Source organism: Theobroma cacao, chromosome 4, assembly GCF_053813885.1.
Source record: "Theobroma cacao isolate CCN51 chromosome 4, ASM5381388v1, whole genome shotgun sequence".
NCBI lineage: Eukaryota > Viridiplantae > Streptophyta > Magnoliopsida > Malvales > Malvaceae > Theobroma > Theobroma cacao.
This window is the reverse complement of record NC_142642.1, coordinates 6,232,548-6,248,947: the sequence shown is the minus strand read 5'-3', so window position 1 is coordinate 6,248,947 and position 16,400 is coordinate 6,232,548. Positions and strand designations below refer to the sequence as shown.

General features: G+C 28.7%; 1 protein-coding gene across 8 annotated transcripts; it reads right to left on the bottom strand.

The window, feature by feature from the left end:
* Nucleotides 1-776: 776 nt before the first annotated feature.
* On the bottom strand, nt 777-12,540 carry LOC18601267 (plant/protein). Of its 8 annotated transcripts, none has more exons than XM_018120412.2 (12): nt 12,068-12,208; nt 9,609-9,916; nt 5,258-5,360; nt 4,329-4,342; nt 3,890-4,099; nt 3,488-3,559; nt 3,243-3,332; nt 2,560-2,598; nt 1,817-1,921; nt 1,420-1,585; nt 1,110-1,222; nt 777-1,013 (listed from the first exon to the last, which is right to left on the bottom strand). In XM_018120412.2, the coding sequence occupies exons 3-12, from the start codon at nt 5,346-5,348 to the stop codon at nt 927-929; spliced, it is 987 nt and encodes a 328-aa protein (XP_017975901.1). In that variant the 5' UTR covers nt 5,349-5,360; nt 9,609-9,916; nt 12,068-12,208; the 3' UTR covers nt 777-926. The 8 variants fall into 8 exon arrangements, with proteins under 8 accessions (XP_017975901.1, XP_017975900.1, XP_017975898.1 ...); XM_018120411.2 differs by having other exon boundaries at nt 9,609-10,013; nt 12,068-12,167; XM_018120409.2 differs by lacking the exon at nt 9,609-9,916 and having other exon boundaries at nt 12,068-12,540.
* Nucleotides 12,541-16,400: the final 3,860 nt, after the last annotated feature.

Genomic DNA, 16,400 nt, shown 5'->3' with positions numbered 1-16,400 from the left:
TAGCAGTACACTACTTTTTTGTCAAAGAAAAGGTGAATCAAGGACAACTCACATGTTCCTATAGAAAATCAATTATATATGCACTCACCAAACCCTTGTCCAAAGCTAGATTTCACCATATACTATTTAAGGTTGTTGTCACTAATGGTGTCATCATCTTGTGAAGTCATATTAGAAGGCATTCACGAGCAGACCCAATTACCACTACATCAAATGAATCAACAAAACGTACTGCCATTGCATCAACTGAGTCAAATGCAGTAATATCAACTACAAGACTAGCACTCCAAAATTCAAAGCAACTAAGCATGTCAAGTTAAGACAAGAAGCACGCAATGAAACACTTCAGGCAACCAAGCATACAAATGAGATAAGAGGGATCACATCAACTACTATCTCTACCTTAGCACATTTGAATATTAGAGGGAGCACTCAAACCAAGAAGAGGAGGGAAACACTAAGCCGATAGATTAAAAGCTTAAAGACTCATCCAACTCAAATTCTGATGTTATCTCAGTCGTACATTTTTGTATTCAAACTTATAGACTTGTCTAATCATATATACTACTTGTATTATAAATACCTTACAATGCAATGAAAATCTAAAGGAAGTTTCATTCTTCTTCAGTCCCTTATCTTGAATATTTTAAGGGGGAGATTGTTAAATTTAAATGCGTTTCAAACTATAAATGCATTTGAATTAAATTTGCTTAAAGTTTGTGTATTTCTTAAGCTAAAAGTTTGCTTAAAAAATTATTTATTTGAGCCTAAATGCATGTGCAAGTGATAATCAAATAAAAAAATATATTTGTTGGACTTAATATAATTTTGACATTAATAATTTTGAGAAAGAAAATCGCTAGTGAGTACAAACGACTCATCAGGTGAAACCTCTAATCAAGATGATAAGTGAAAACCCTCAAGTATCATCTGCAAGCTGGTATTATGGGGTCCATTGCTGTGGAGATATTCCTATCACACATGTTGGGCCCAATGCTCATAACTTCTTCTCCCTAAATGTTAGTAATATGTGTATATATATGTTAATCACATGTAAATATAAAGACATGGAAAAACAAAAAGTTTGATTACCAAATGATTCTTCTTACCTTAGCAATATTTCTAAAGTATGTGGTGTTGTAGTTTCCACTTGGGAACAAAATCTCAATAAGATCAGCTAAAACCAACTGAGGTTGAGACACCGCACCATCAAACCAATCTTCTTCCAATGTAAAAAAATAATAATAATAAAATTTATATTATATTTATGAATGGTGTGAAATAAAATCATGTGAAAATCTATTAACAAGAGGAGAGAAATAAATATTCATTCACCTAACAAATAGATTAAACAAACTTTATAAATATATATAAGGTGATACTAACAGTTGAAGAAATCAAGATGCATAGAGATCTTACCTAGAGTAGTTAGATTTTGAATTCTCTTATCATATCTCCATAGGCTTTGGTTTGTAACAAAACCAAAACAAGATTTATCTTCAATATTTATATTTTGGAGGAATGCTGCCTGAGTGTATCCAACTGGATCTGACGTGTATGTTTCATCAATCAATATGTCTATGGTCTGAATTAAGTAAATAAATAAAAATAATAAGATGTTAGAACTGTTATAAAGAAAATATTAGCATGAGAAAAACAAAATGTTGGAACAACGTTAATCTAGAAACAAAACAATGCAATCAAAATCCAACAATTAATTATAAGTAAATTAATGCCTATGCTACACATCTATAATGAAGCATTAACTAATAAAAACACAATAAAATACTTGCAAAATGAGCATATAATAACTTACACATAGGATAGCATGCAATTCTTCAATATCATCTGGATTGGAGATATTATAGGTTATCTTGTTTATGGAGCCATCCACATTCTCTCCTCCTGCATCTTCCACGTACTATTTTCAAGTTTAGCATACATTATACAAATAATATTAATTATAAGAGTAGAATAGTCGACCGTTAAAGTATCTAAAATTTAAAATTTACACATTTAATATTGAAATTATTATCAAATATTCTATTTAGTATCTAAAATTTAAAAAAATCGTAATTAGGTATTAAAATTTTGTTTCTATTAAGTAGTTTGTCCCTAAAACTAACTTGTATAATTAAATGAGTGGCATGATAAAAGAACAACAAATAAGAATACGTCATGTGTCTTAACTTCTATCTGTTATTTTTTGCCGTGAGTAACGACTGACAGAATTAGTGAAATGGGCAATCTACTTAACAGAATAAAAGTTGGAGCAGTTAATTGTAAATTTATCTTCTTCAAGTACCAAATCAATAATTTTATTGCAATTTGGATACCGAATATGTAATTAGTTCTTAAAAGAAATTGCAACATAAATTGGAATGCTTCAGGGTTTCCAGGTTAAAGTAAAGATTAAAAATTTAAGTCATAGTGTGCTTTATTTATATTGTTAAAAAGGATGTATGGTATCATTTTATCAATTAATTAAACAACCATGCATATTCTACATCTACAACAATATATTCTATATATGGAACAAATTTAAAATTGATGTAATACCTTTAACTTATATGTTTCCTTTGTGAAAGACCATATGCCCTGCGTGCCAAAAGGTAAGTCAATTTCAATAATATATCAACCATATTCTTCCTTACTTTTTCCTTCATTTTTCAATATCCATATGTTGCTGAATAATTAATAAAAATAGTCAGATTCATTTTTGTAACTTTACATAGTATATACATGATTTTGATATAAAGAAATAAAGTAAACTATATCAAAGAATACTAGATACATAAGATAAATGTGTTCTTCACATAATATAATGAAAAGAAAACATTGAGAGTTTGATCTTGAAGTGACTAAGAGGTGGAATTCCAAAATCTTACTAAGTAAAATACTATGCATAAAATCAACCGGGATTCTCTATGCTAAATATATAGATGCCAACGATCGCAAAAAAAAAAAAAAAAACAAAAGGGTTTCTATACGTGACATCTATATGGTTCAACGTTTTTAATCAAAAAAATTTAAAAATATATAAATCATTGTAAATTTCGGGGTAAAATCACAAAGAAATGCTAAATAGTATATAGAATCAAAAACTCATCATGCTAAGTTATTAATCATGAGAAAATTAATTTCCAAATTCTACTTTTGACAAATAGAATATAGCTAATATGTATAGTTAATGTTACAAGGCTTGTACTTAAACATATGTATGCATGTTGTCTTATACCAACATTGTAATACTCCATCCAAGCCACTATTGGTTTGAATGTTTTTTTCTTGGCCTCTGCAAATTTAGTTAAGCACAAATAATTGTCTTTTACCTGCAAAAAGTAAGTACGTCATGATCAGATGGTAGAACTAAAATTCCCTTAATTTATGAAGTCGAAACATCATTTGAAGTTAATTAGTTAAATTTATAAAACATTAAAACATAATTTTGATTTTATTTTTTATGAAAAAAACATGTAATGCTCACCGCTTTGTAGACTTGATTAGCTCTATTTTCCAAATTTGCGAAAGCCCCCACGAACTTAATCCATTCTGCTCTCTATCGTCAAACACAAAACAAAATTTTGTTTAGCTTAATCTAAAACTGAATACAAATCATGCAAGTTTTTATGCTAAACTACATTACAATGTATTTATAAAGTATTTTCCTTATACGAAAAGTCAGGACAGATCGAAAGTGGTGATAGGGGTGACGACCGTCACCTCTTAGTTTTTGATTTATTTTTTTTATTTTTTTATAATTTTTTATAATTACCCTTTAATCACTTCTTATGTAAAATCCTTAGTCTACCATGAGGAGAAGTTGTTAATAGTTTTGCCTAAAAGTTGGGATATAGAGTGTTGTGAGAGATACATCACATATTCTTACCTGTAGAGGCGTCTCCTCTCCAACAGCAGCAAAGTTTGCTACATTGCAAGCTTGTGTTTGAGCATTATCACTAATAAAGTGTGCTGCAAATTGTGTCAGCTCAGTTTTGTTGATTATATTTATTTCTCCTTCTGCATACATTTTTAATGCGCATTCAGAAGCCACCGAGTTTGATGTCATGCCTTTCATGCTTCCTAGTAATCCCAGAAGCTGTCAAAATATTTAATTAATTATTATATATCTCTTCTCTTTTTTTTTTCTCCTTTAAGTGCAACTTTTCCAAATTCACTGCATAACTTTCTTTATGCATGAAAATATATATATATATATATATATATATATATATATATATGATGAACAAAATTAATGAAATATTATATTTATACATAAAATATAATCAATACTTGTTGAGTGGTGACTTATTGGCTGTAGTTCTTACCTCAATAAACGAAACTGAAATTGTAGAAAAATGAAGAAACATGAAAAGAACTTCGTTAGATAATATAAAGGTGAAATAATAATATTTTAAGATGACATACAGCAATAATTAGAAAAACAAGCAATAAATTAAATTCCTTTGTCCAAAAGGTTTGTTTCGGTATCAATTTTATTTTCTATTTAAAAAAAATTGTTTTCATTTTATTTTAAAAAATTTTAAAAACATAAAGCATGTTTTATAAAAATAATATTGTTTCGTATTGAAAAAGAAAAAGTTGAAATTGTTGCATATATATAATTCAATAGACAAAATAGAATTTTAAGAATTGAATAAAAATGAAAATATATTTAATTTAATTTTTTAAAAAAAAACTTTACCTAATAATATCATTATTATTATTATTAACCATATTATAATTTCATATCATTCATATAATATTGTTATTATCTAATTTATTAAATAAATTAATATAAAATGTTATAATCACATAATACATTAAATGGTATTATTTCATATTAAATTTTGTTAAATCATTATAATATCGAAGGATACATTGTGGATCCACCCTTTATAATTTTGGATCACGAAAAATCTGTTTAGAATGGTCGGCCCAAATAGAGCCGAAGGTAGGAATTGGGGTTGGGTGTTGTCAAAGCCGAGGCCACGTTCGGCCCATGGAACTCTCTTATCTTTTACAAATAATTAAATATGAATCAAACTAATCACCACAATGTATTTTCTTTTAAATATGTTATATTATATTCTTTGCACAAATTAATTTATTATTAATCTTTTATTTTCTCTTATATTCCTTTTTTTTTGCATTAAATTGTCAGATTTTAATTCTAATTCTATTGTTTATATATTTATATGAAACCATGAATTTATATGTATTTAATTGTTTTACCCCATCCCTCCCCCAATAATACCTGGAAAGCTGTTAGTATCCGCTGAAAAGTTGGACAAGGGGATGACGAATGACTTGATCCTTGAGGTGCAATATCTTGTCCTTCCAGCCATCCTTGAATCACTCTATTCAACGCCATTTATTTAAATACAATATGGTTACAACATGAGAAAGAAAGAATTTAAATTTCCAAAAACGAAAAAATATAATACTAACACTCAAATTTTAATATAAACCATATAAATATAAGTCATTTTCTTGAATTTTATGAAAGTCGAATAAAAATGACAAAATCGAGACAAAAAGAAAATGAACATAACATTTTCATTACTTAAGAAAAAAGATTTTAAAACAATAATCGAATTCAAATTTGAATTATGATCATTACCAATAGAATTTGACACATTTATATGTTTATTTCATGAAATTATATGTTATGAATGTGCTTGACATATAGATTAAATCTAAAATTATTTAAGGAATAGTATGGTTGGAAAGCACATTCCATAAGCTTTCTCATGTATTGTATGTCAATTTTGGTTGAATATCGAGGGAGAAAGAGAAATCTGAAGTCTGTGATATTGGAATTGAAAAGAAAAGATATGAAAATAGTGTAAGAGACAAGGAAAACGAAACTGTTTGACGCATTGAGTTACACGCGTCTGCTGGCACCAAAGTAGAGATTCACCATGTGCAGCGGCAACATGTATTTTGACACTAACATTTCATATATAAAAAAAAGTAGGTAAAAAAATTAGTCACGTGGATTTTTTGTGTCACGTCATAAAAATCAAATTATAACAAATAGTAAAGTATAGGAACTAAATTAAAAAAATTTTGGATAAAATGATTAAATTTAACAAAACTCTATGATATAGGGACTTACTGAATACTCTTACCATTTTTTTATTTCACATTACATTGGGAAATGTTAGGTAAAAGGACTAAATTGAATAAAATTTATTTTTTTGATAAACTAGTTTACTTCTTTTGTGCAATTTCTTGTGGCAATAGCAACAAATTTATCAGTTGTTTTTTCAATTTAGTCCATCTACCTAAAAAACTAGCAATAATTTAATCTCTGTATTATATGTGACATTGTGCACAATTGGATCCTCCTGATTTACCAAGAGGAAATTGTACAAAGAAGCAAACCAATAGATCGAATTCGAAAGTTGCTAATTTTCCAACTCAAGAAAGAATTAAAAATGACAATTGATCTGTTGTGTGGTTCATTGTGCTAATGTGAAATGTTATTTGTTGTTATTTTGCTATGTGGTTTGAATTGCTACTACACTTGTTTTTGTGGTTTATTAGGTCTTACACTTGTTTTTGTAACTAGCTAGTCAAAATGTTTTTTTTTTTACATAAAAAATGTCAAATGATTTGTTGTTTTTTTGTTATTTTGAATGGATGTTAAGAATAGGCAACGTTAGTAGTGTGAATACAGGGAATATATTACAAAAATTTTGGCTCAATTTAGTTCATCCATGTAATTTTGAGAGGTATGCGTATGTTTTTCTCATGTGCATATGCTTGAAAATTATAGCTCAATACTTTTAGATATTGATCTGGAGGTGAACCATTGGTTCTTTCTATAAATAAATTCCTTTTGTAACTAGGTATGATCTTTTTATAATTAGACAATGTAATTAGTTTGTATTTTTTTTGTAATATGAAAAATTAATAATTTTTAATTATTTGATGTGTAAAAGTACATTTTTGGTACAAATGTAATAATACTAGACAAAAAATGATAAAAGTACCTAATTTAGTCCATGTATGATAAAGCTTGCTCAATTTAATCATTATATTGTAGAATTTTGTTTAATTTAGTCATTGGACTATAGAGTTTTGTTTAATTTAATCCATGTACTTTACAATTTTGTTTAATTTCGTTCATACGACGTGGTAAAAAGTTTTTTTGTTTGACACATTAGTGTCACATCAGCAACATTTGATATGTCAACAATACTAATGATCAATTTGGATGGAGTTAGGTAAAAGGACTTGATTGCACAAAATCTAGGAATATGGTGACTAAATTAACCAGTTTTGGGATAGAGGGATTAACTTGACAAAAACACTATAGTATAAGAACCTATGTGGTACTTTAACTGTTGGCTAATTGTATCAAAATGCCACTTATCATTCTATGCTACATGACTCTGATGTGACATGATGACATAATCATATGACATTTTCATCCTCCACATCAACTCCACATGGACACTAAATGACAATTGAAATCTTGACAAATAATAATTAGTCGACCATTAATCATAAGGACCTAATTGATTTAAAATAAAAATATAGGAACTTGATTGAACACAATAGAAAAATAAAAACATATTTAAATTTTCTTAAATAATTTAGAACTTTTTCAAGTATTATGTCAAAAAAAATATTATTCATGTCATGAAAATATAAGAAACAAAAATGAAAGATTTATAATCAAATTATATTGGTTACTAAAGGTTGTTGAGATATCAAGATTAAATAGTAAATGATAGGAATTTTTCAAAAAAAAAAAAGTTAATGAGAGGAGTATGATCAACTTACTTACTAAGAAATTGTTGAATAGTTTCAATTCTTGTTCTTTTGCATAGAAAAAAGGTTAATTTATTTTTAGTTTCAAGAAGTTAATTTTCAAAATGTGTGATTGATTGAATGGTGTATCATCCCTTACACAAATACTAAGATTTGAAACTTATTTTAATGGTTTTTAATATAATTTTTATAAATATTTATTTTTAATATAAATTAGCTTTGTTCCCTTGTAAAGCACATGATATCAAATTTTCTAAAATTTTTAAGTAAATAATTAGTAATTTGAAAATTATAATTAAAAACTATTTCGAAATTAAAAAAATTATTATTCAACTTTTAATGGGAGAATTATGAATACTATTCAATCTTAATAGGTATTTTCAAGAATACATTACATTCTAATACTGTTTCTCTAGCCTTAGAAATTAAGCAAAGGGAAGTATTTTAAAAAAAGTAAAATACTTGACCCTCTTTAAATTTTGGTCATAATACCACAGATGATCATTAGTATTAGAAATGGACAATTCGTCCCAGGGGCAGAGCCGGGGGTCAAACAAAAAGAGACATTAAACAGTTAAAGAGAATTTTATATATAATTTAATTATCACTCATTTAAAAAAGTAAATAAAATTCAAAAGGCATTGAATATACAAAAAATGCACATTAATAATAATGATGATGTCATTTATATATATAATTGAATGAAACTATAAAATGAGTATCTCTCACTCTTTGTGCCCAAGAATGAAAGAGAAAACAATTTTTCAAACTTCAATGAATTGTCTCTTTACTTTGTGTGTTCTAACTCTTTTCTTATTTTCTATTTGCTTCCTAAATTGCTAATTAACATATTGGGTTATAGGTTGAATTATTGAGATATAATATGTAATGATAGGCTATTAGGTTGGAATGTTAAGATAGAATATGTTATGATAGGCTTAAACTTATATTAAAACTTAATGGGTTTGGATTAATGGATTCACTTTTATTTTTTTGTAAATTTGATAGGCTTAACATATTGTTTAGAATTTATTTGTTGGGCTTAACTAGCAATATGCTAACCATACTGACTCTAATTTTATCAAACAGTTTGAAGAATAAAATTAATTATTAAATAAAAAATAATTTTGAGAGTTGTTAAAAATAAATATATTAAATAAAATAGTATTGAAAGAAATACAATTATTTTATTTTATCAATTTACATGTATATCCTTGTTACTTAAAGTTTGCAACATACATGCTAAGATACAATGGTTATTTTAAATAAAGAATAGCATATTGATGAAATTCTAAGTAGCAATGCAACATTGTAACTTATATTTGAAAATTACATAATAATTTATTTATTTTTAAAGATTAAAATCATAGAAAATAAAATCCACATAATAGAAAAAGAAGCACATGACAAGTAGAAGATAGAATCCACATATGACATAATAAAAAAGAAAGAAAAAGAATGTGATTGATGGTTCATATAAATTTGTGAAAGAAAGTATATAGAGATATAGAACATATGAGTAAATAAAATAGAAATAAATAAATAAATAAAAATGATAATAATATAAATTGAAAAAAATAAAAAAAAGTTTAAAATTGAGTCAAGCATATGAAATTATTTTGTTATTCTTTATTTGTATTAATTATTAAATAAAAATTTATTTTTGGGGGGGCCATTAAGAAAATTATTAAAAAATAAAAAAACATTATTCAGTATGTCCATAAGGAGGCTTCGCCCCTGGCCAGCCCTTAGTCCGCCCCAACATGTAAACGAAGTTAACGAGCAAGCATGAAATGTCTAAAATACCCTCATTCTTTCTCTACCTTTTCCTTTTACTCAAGTTGGACAACGACACTCCCTTACGACCACTAGTCACCTCGTGGCCGGATCTAGCACTCCCCTTCAGATCTGATGCTCTCTCATGCTAGTTGATGCTCGTCGATGCCGTTAAATCTGACGCTCCATCTTGCTTGTCGATGCTCCCTGGTTGGATCTAGCCACGAGAATGTCGACAAGTGCAAGGGAGCGTTAGATCTGGTGCCGTCAACGAGCATGAGGGAGTACTAGATTCGACGTTCTCATAGTTGGCTTTGGCTAGGGAACGTCCAATTTAGCATTCCTGTGATTGGATCTAGTTGGGGAACATCCGATCAACGTCCATCGTTGCCATTTGTCATCGCCATCCACAATGGAGAAAATTTAGTGAAAGACGGAGAGAGAATACTTGGCTAGAGAAAGAAAAAATTCTAAAAATGAAGAAATTGTATTTTATATAGTGGTAATTTTTAAAATTTATGAAAGGTAAAATTATCATAAAAATATTATCATGTCATTAAACTAACGAAAACATTGACGATTGATTACCTATAGAACTTATATGTCTAGTGAAAGATATTTTTTTGGGTAGACTGTTCATTTTGAATATTAATGGACCTACATGAAATTATGACCAAAACTTAGAGGGATGAGGATAGTTTATCCATTTAAAAACTATAATATGGATCAATACTATTTCATTTTATTTTGAAGCTATGGATTAATATGCATGAATTGCTATACAATCTTCTAACTATCTTTATTATAACTAATAATATTTGAGTTAAATATAGTCATGTAGACTCATAAGTGTTACTTTTCAAATTTCGTTTTTAAATTATATTTACAAATTATATGAATATATGAACTATCTATCAATTTTCTAATCTTTAAATTTATTTGATAAATAATAAATTTTAAGTATTTCTTAAGAGTCGTAAAGATAGACTGTCCTTGTAAACCTCCACATAAATTTTTTTAATTATCATGCACATATATATACACATAAAAGAACATATATAAAATCGTAAACATTTAAAAAATTAAAGAAATGTATTTAAGTTTTGCTGGGTAAGTATTAGTTTCCAACTGAATATTACTTTTTCAAAAAATTGATAAATCATGTTTCCTCACATTTCCAAATTTTAATCATACCCATCACTACTTTAAATAAGGAAATTTAAAATTTTGTTCATATTGACTTAGACAGAATTACATAGATTAGCTTATGAAATAGCACTTATTCAACTTTTTTGATAGTTTTCATTGCAATAACTCGTACAGAACTTGCCCAATTTTTAAATTATTGTCCTTTAAATTTAGTGTGGAAATTTTGTGAAGGGACATCCCAGCATTTAATATTTGAGAATCACTTTGAGTTTAAATTTAATATGTTAAAAATTGATTAAAAATAGTATTTATATGTAAAATTTTTTCATACTTATTGAACAGTGGAAACTTAGTTGTAATTTTCAATAAAAATATCTATCTACTAAAATTTATTAAAATATTTAAATTTCTATATACTCAACCTATATAATGAACAGTGGAAACTTAGTTGTAATTTTCAATAAAAATATCTATCTACTAAAATTTATTAAAATATTTAAATTTCTATATACTCAACCTATATAATGAAGTCTTAGGAGATATCAATTTAAATTTTTTATATAATCAATTTAAGAGAATCTCATGATGAACTTGTCATAAAACAAGTTCAAAAATACCTTTTAGGCCTTTTAAATAATATATGAAGTAATAACAAATTTCTTTTAAAATCAGTATCTTCAATAAAAGTTATATATACACACACAAAATGAAGATGGAAATATTCAAATAGGTCCAAGGGCTATGAAAGTTTAATTGCCTACGCCTATAGGTCCAACCTGTGTCGAAGCGAAGCTGTGTATGAAAGTTTTAGGCCAGATCCAGTCTAGCTATATTATTAATATTAAAAAATAATTTATTTAATTTAATTCTAAAGAATATTTAAGAATATAAATTATTAACATAATAATATAATATTTTATTATTTTCTTATTAAAATAATAATCTTTCTGACAAAGTTTAGTTTTTGTATTTTCAAAAGAAAATAGCTTTTTCTTAGTGCCACATGCCAATAGCTTGCTAAGTTGGCAACCATGTAGATGCCAACTATGCGTACCATTTTTAATTTCCACTTTCGATTACCAAATTCATTGATTAATAAACTTTAGGATTAACGGTATATCAATTCGAATTAAAAACAGCAAATATTTAGAAATATATATAATTTACTTAGAAAAATAAAATGCATGACTTTACCATATATAGAGTTAGTATGTTAAAATTGATTTAAAAAATTGGAATCATTTATCCAATTTGAATCAATTAATGATTTGGCACTTTACGTGTTGTTTTTCAGCTTTCATATAACTTTTCAAATAAATAGAAAGTATAAATGGATGGGGTGCGGATGGAAGAGTACCTGGATGAGAAGATAGCTCTTGCCGTCAATGACATTCTTTATGACTTTGAAGGTCTGCCCATAGTATATATGGTAATTCTGCGCATCTTCTACTTTCGAGATGTTGCCAACCTTCACGGTTGCAGCCCCATCTATGGCCATTAGCCACTTAGAAGTGAAGAAGCAGGCTAGGAGAAAGAGCCTTGGGACCAGAGTCCAACTAGCTGAAGAAGAAGGAGACATGACTAAATTAAGCAGCAGCAGCGCAACTGATCACTTGGTAAACTGTTAGGGAAATGGGGGAGACGATTGATAAAGTTTCTGTTTCTGTTTCTTTCTGGCTAACTCATTGATTGATAGGGTGATTGGGGAATGGGCATGGGGGATGTGTGGCTGAGTAAAAAACATGAAGTGGGAACCCCGTGAACTATGAAGCCTTTTTCCATTTTTTTTGTTATTCTTTATGATGAAGGAAACCCGTGAACCCAATGTTTTCTTGCCCTTTTGTCATCTTATGTTCCACCACTTCCCTTTTGTTGTAACTTTCTTGCCATTTTTCTAACAATTTATATACCCTATTCCCATGTGCCGTGCATTGCATCACCAACTCTAATTTCCAAATTATCCTATGCTTCCATCTCTTATATCATCATCCATGCCCTCCTTATGAACTATACATGATCATATACCAGCAACAATGATCTATCTTGGCTAAACAAACAGATTAGGTACTTTAACCTTTACTCGTATGTTTCCTCCAAAAAAATCTTCTCAAATCCTAATGTGCTATCAGCAAGATTTTGCCTCATCAGCATAGTGTTCTTTTTTCTTTTACCGGTTAATCCTCTCTATATGTGTTAAATTTTAATTAAGGTTAACAATTTTTTATTGTAATTTGGGTTAACAATTAAGAATTAAAAACTTAACCTAAAACTATAAAATTTTTACATAGGCGAAAGAAAAAAAATTAGAACCTCTCCTCTCTATGAAAAAGAAAGAACCCAGAAACGTATTTTCTCCTTGATGGAAACCCAAGACTTAATCTTTCTTTTCAATATTTTAGAAAATATCCTTCAATATATGAATTTTTTTTTAAAACCAACTCTTTCTATTTTTTTTTGGGCTCCAAACTGAAGGAGAAAAATGAAGAACTAGAAAAATCCACTATCTTGTGCTAGATCCACCGTTCAATATCTACCGGTGAACTCTAAGGTTGAGTTTGGTATTGAGATTGTGAGTCATGTTACCAAGATTTTAATAGGTGGTATCAAATTATCATGTTTAATTTAAAATATTATCATGAGAATATTCTTCTCATGACAATATCTTTTTCATGATCAACGAGAATGCGATTTTTATTGCAAACGGAATCAAATTTAATGTTTTTATCTACGAAAATATCCATAGGTAAAGGTTAATATTCATCGGCACCAGAACATTTGGCTTATTAGTTGGTGCATGATCCCCCTGCTTAAAGAGTAAGGTTCGAATCCTCTTTTCCCCAATTATATAAAAAAAAAGTTAATATTTATCAAAAATTGAAAATATCAATGGAATATTCTGTTGATATCTAGGAAAAAAATACCATAGTCGGTAAATGTCATTTCGTTGGCAACTAAGTTCTTCATTGGTAAATCGTCGACAAAACATTTCGTCGGATTGTAGATTGGCAAAGTATCCAATTTGTTGGTAACATGATTGGTCGCTATTGATTGGTTTTCGTTGGTAATTTTTGTTGGTGATAATGTGTAACGCCCGACCTAGGTAAAGGAAATTAAGCATGAAAACTAAGTTGCACATAGATTGGAGTATGAGAGACTGTGTGATATGAGCTTGTAAGGTACAAGCATGTGAGATGCCATGATGGTTGGGATGAGATGGCCATATGCAAATATGAGAATATGTATGAAAATGTATGAAATATTGAGAAGGCTAAGTGTATGGGAGTTTAGACTCAATTGCTAAGTCAAATTAATAGAAAAAGGGCATATGATGGACAAAAGAATAGAATAAAAGCTGGAAAATGGTCTAAATGTGAAATTTGCCTTGGAAAGAATAAAGAAGAAGTCGATTCTCAAGTGGCAAAACAGATGTGAACTATTTTGTTTCAACAAGAATCAATCTTTTGAAAAGAAGAGATTGATTCTATGTTGAGAAGAATCAATCTTTTGAAGAGACGAGATTGATTCTATGTTAAGAAGAATCAATCTTTTGAAGAAAAGAGATTGATTCTATGATATAACACCCTCGACTTTAATATAAACTATGTACGATGTTGCTAAGCTATTTAATGAGTTAACATGAAATTTGATATATGTGCATATGGATTTAAGGATATGTCTATGATTATAGGAGTATATGAATTTGAAATTTTAACGTGTTTGAGGATTTTAGATAATGATATATGTGCGTAAGTCTTTGGAATAAGTGGTTGTGTTAAAATAATCAATCATTGGATAGAGAAAAAGTTGATTCTTAGATTCTAGAAGCAAAAGGAAGTATTACATGTTGAGAAAAATCGACACTTTTGAAGAAAAGAAATCAATTCTTTGTAGCAGGACTTAATTGAAAAGAAAGAAAAGTTTGGGAGAAGGATTAAATTGAAAAGAAAGAAAAGTTGGAGAACCAAATTGAAAAGAAAGAAAATATATTGAAGGACTTAAGTGAAAAAAAAAGAAAATATGAAGGACTAAACATGAAATAAAAGATTAACCTCCCTCTTGGACATTATTGTTGGTTATTCATTAAGCTAACAATTCTAATAGGTAATATTGCCTTGAAGCTTGACATGATGAAAGCTTATGACCAATTAATCTGGAATTTCTTATTCACCATGATGCAGCATTTTGGTTTTAACGAGTAGTGGATTAGTTTGATTCAGAGATGTATATCTAATTCCTAGTTTTCTTTATTGATTAACGGTGAATCAGTAAGATATTTTATATCTGAGAGAGGATTAAGGCAAGGTGATTTGATATCTCCATCTCTTTTTATTTTAGCGACAGTGTACCTGTCTAAAGGGTTGAATGAGCTTTATGGAAAATATAATTCTCTACATTACTCAGCAAGATGTTCTATGGTGGTAAGTCATCTCTCTTTTGCTGATGATATAATTATTTTCACTAATGGAAATCATTCATCATTGGAAAAAATTTAGAATTTTTGAAGGAGTATGAGGTGATATCTAGGCAAAAAATAAATCAGTAGAAAAGTTGTTTTATCACAGGCAATAAAATGGTTGACATTAGAGTGTAGATTCTTCACTTTACTATGAGATTTATTCACAAAAGGCGGTTGATAACTTATTTGGGAGCACCACTATATTAGGGACCCAAAAAATCTTTTCTCTTTAACTCCCTTATATCTAAAATTAGAGGCAAAATTTTAGGTTGGGAAAACAAAGTCCTTACTCCAAGGGGCGGATCACCTTGGTAAAGAGTGTGCTTTTTTCCATGACTTTATATCTATTGCAAGTGCTAAAGCCTCCACTTTGTGTTGTTGAGAAAATTGAAAGAATATTTAACAACTTTCGATGGGGGGATATTGTATCTTCCAAACATATACATTAGCAACTAGGAAGAAAATTTACTTTCCTGGTAATGAAGGGGGCCTAGACATTCAAAGCTTAATGGATGTTTTTGAAGCTTTTAACCTCAAGCTTTGGTGGCAATTTAGGACATCAAATATTCTATGGTCAAGATTCATGAAATCCAAATATTGCAGGGGTCAAATTCCAATGCAAGTCCAAGCAAAAATCCATGACTCTCCAACTTGGAAACTATTGTTGAATAATTGCTGAATAGCTGAAGAGGACATCAAATGGAAGGTTGGTAAAGGTGAATTATTTTTTTTGCATGATTATTGGATGGGTGAACAACCCTTGGTAAGATCCTTTCTCTTTCACTCCCACACTATCATTAAAGTTAACCGTTTTTATGAGAATGATGCATGAGATTTAGCCAAGTTTTAAGTAGTCCATCAGAGTTTATGGTTGACGATTTAGTTAGCATTCCTATTGGAAACTCAGAGGATGATACCTCATATTGGCTTCCTACATCAAATGGCAACTACATTACCAAATGTGCCTAGGAGGTGGTATGGAAAAAACAAATTGTAAATAACGTTTTGATTTAGTATAACATAGAAGCATTCTGCCGAAGATATCCTTCTTTTTTTAGAGAACTATTCATGATTGGATACCAGTTGATATACGATTGAAGTCCAATGGATTTCAATTGGCTTCCAAGTGCCAATGTTGTGATTAATAGGAGACTTTGATACATGTGCGCAATCATACAGTTATGTTTCTATTTGGTTTTTCAGAAAATTTTGGTCCAAATAATTATGTGAAAGC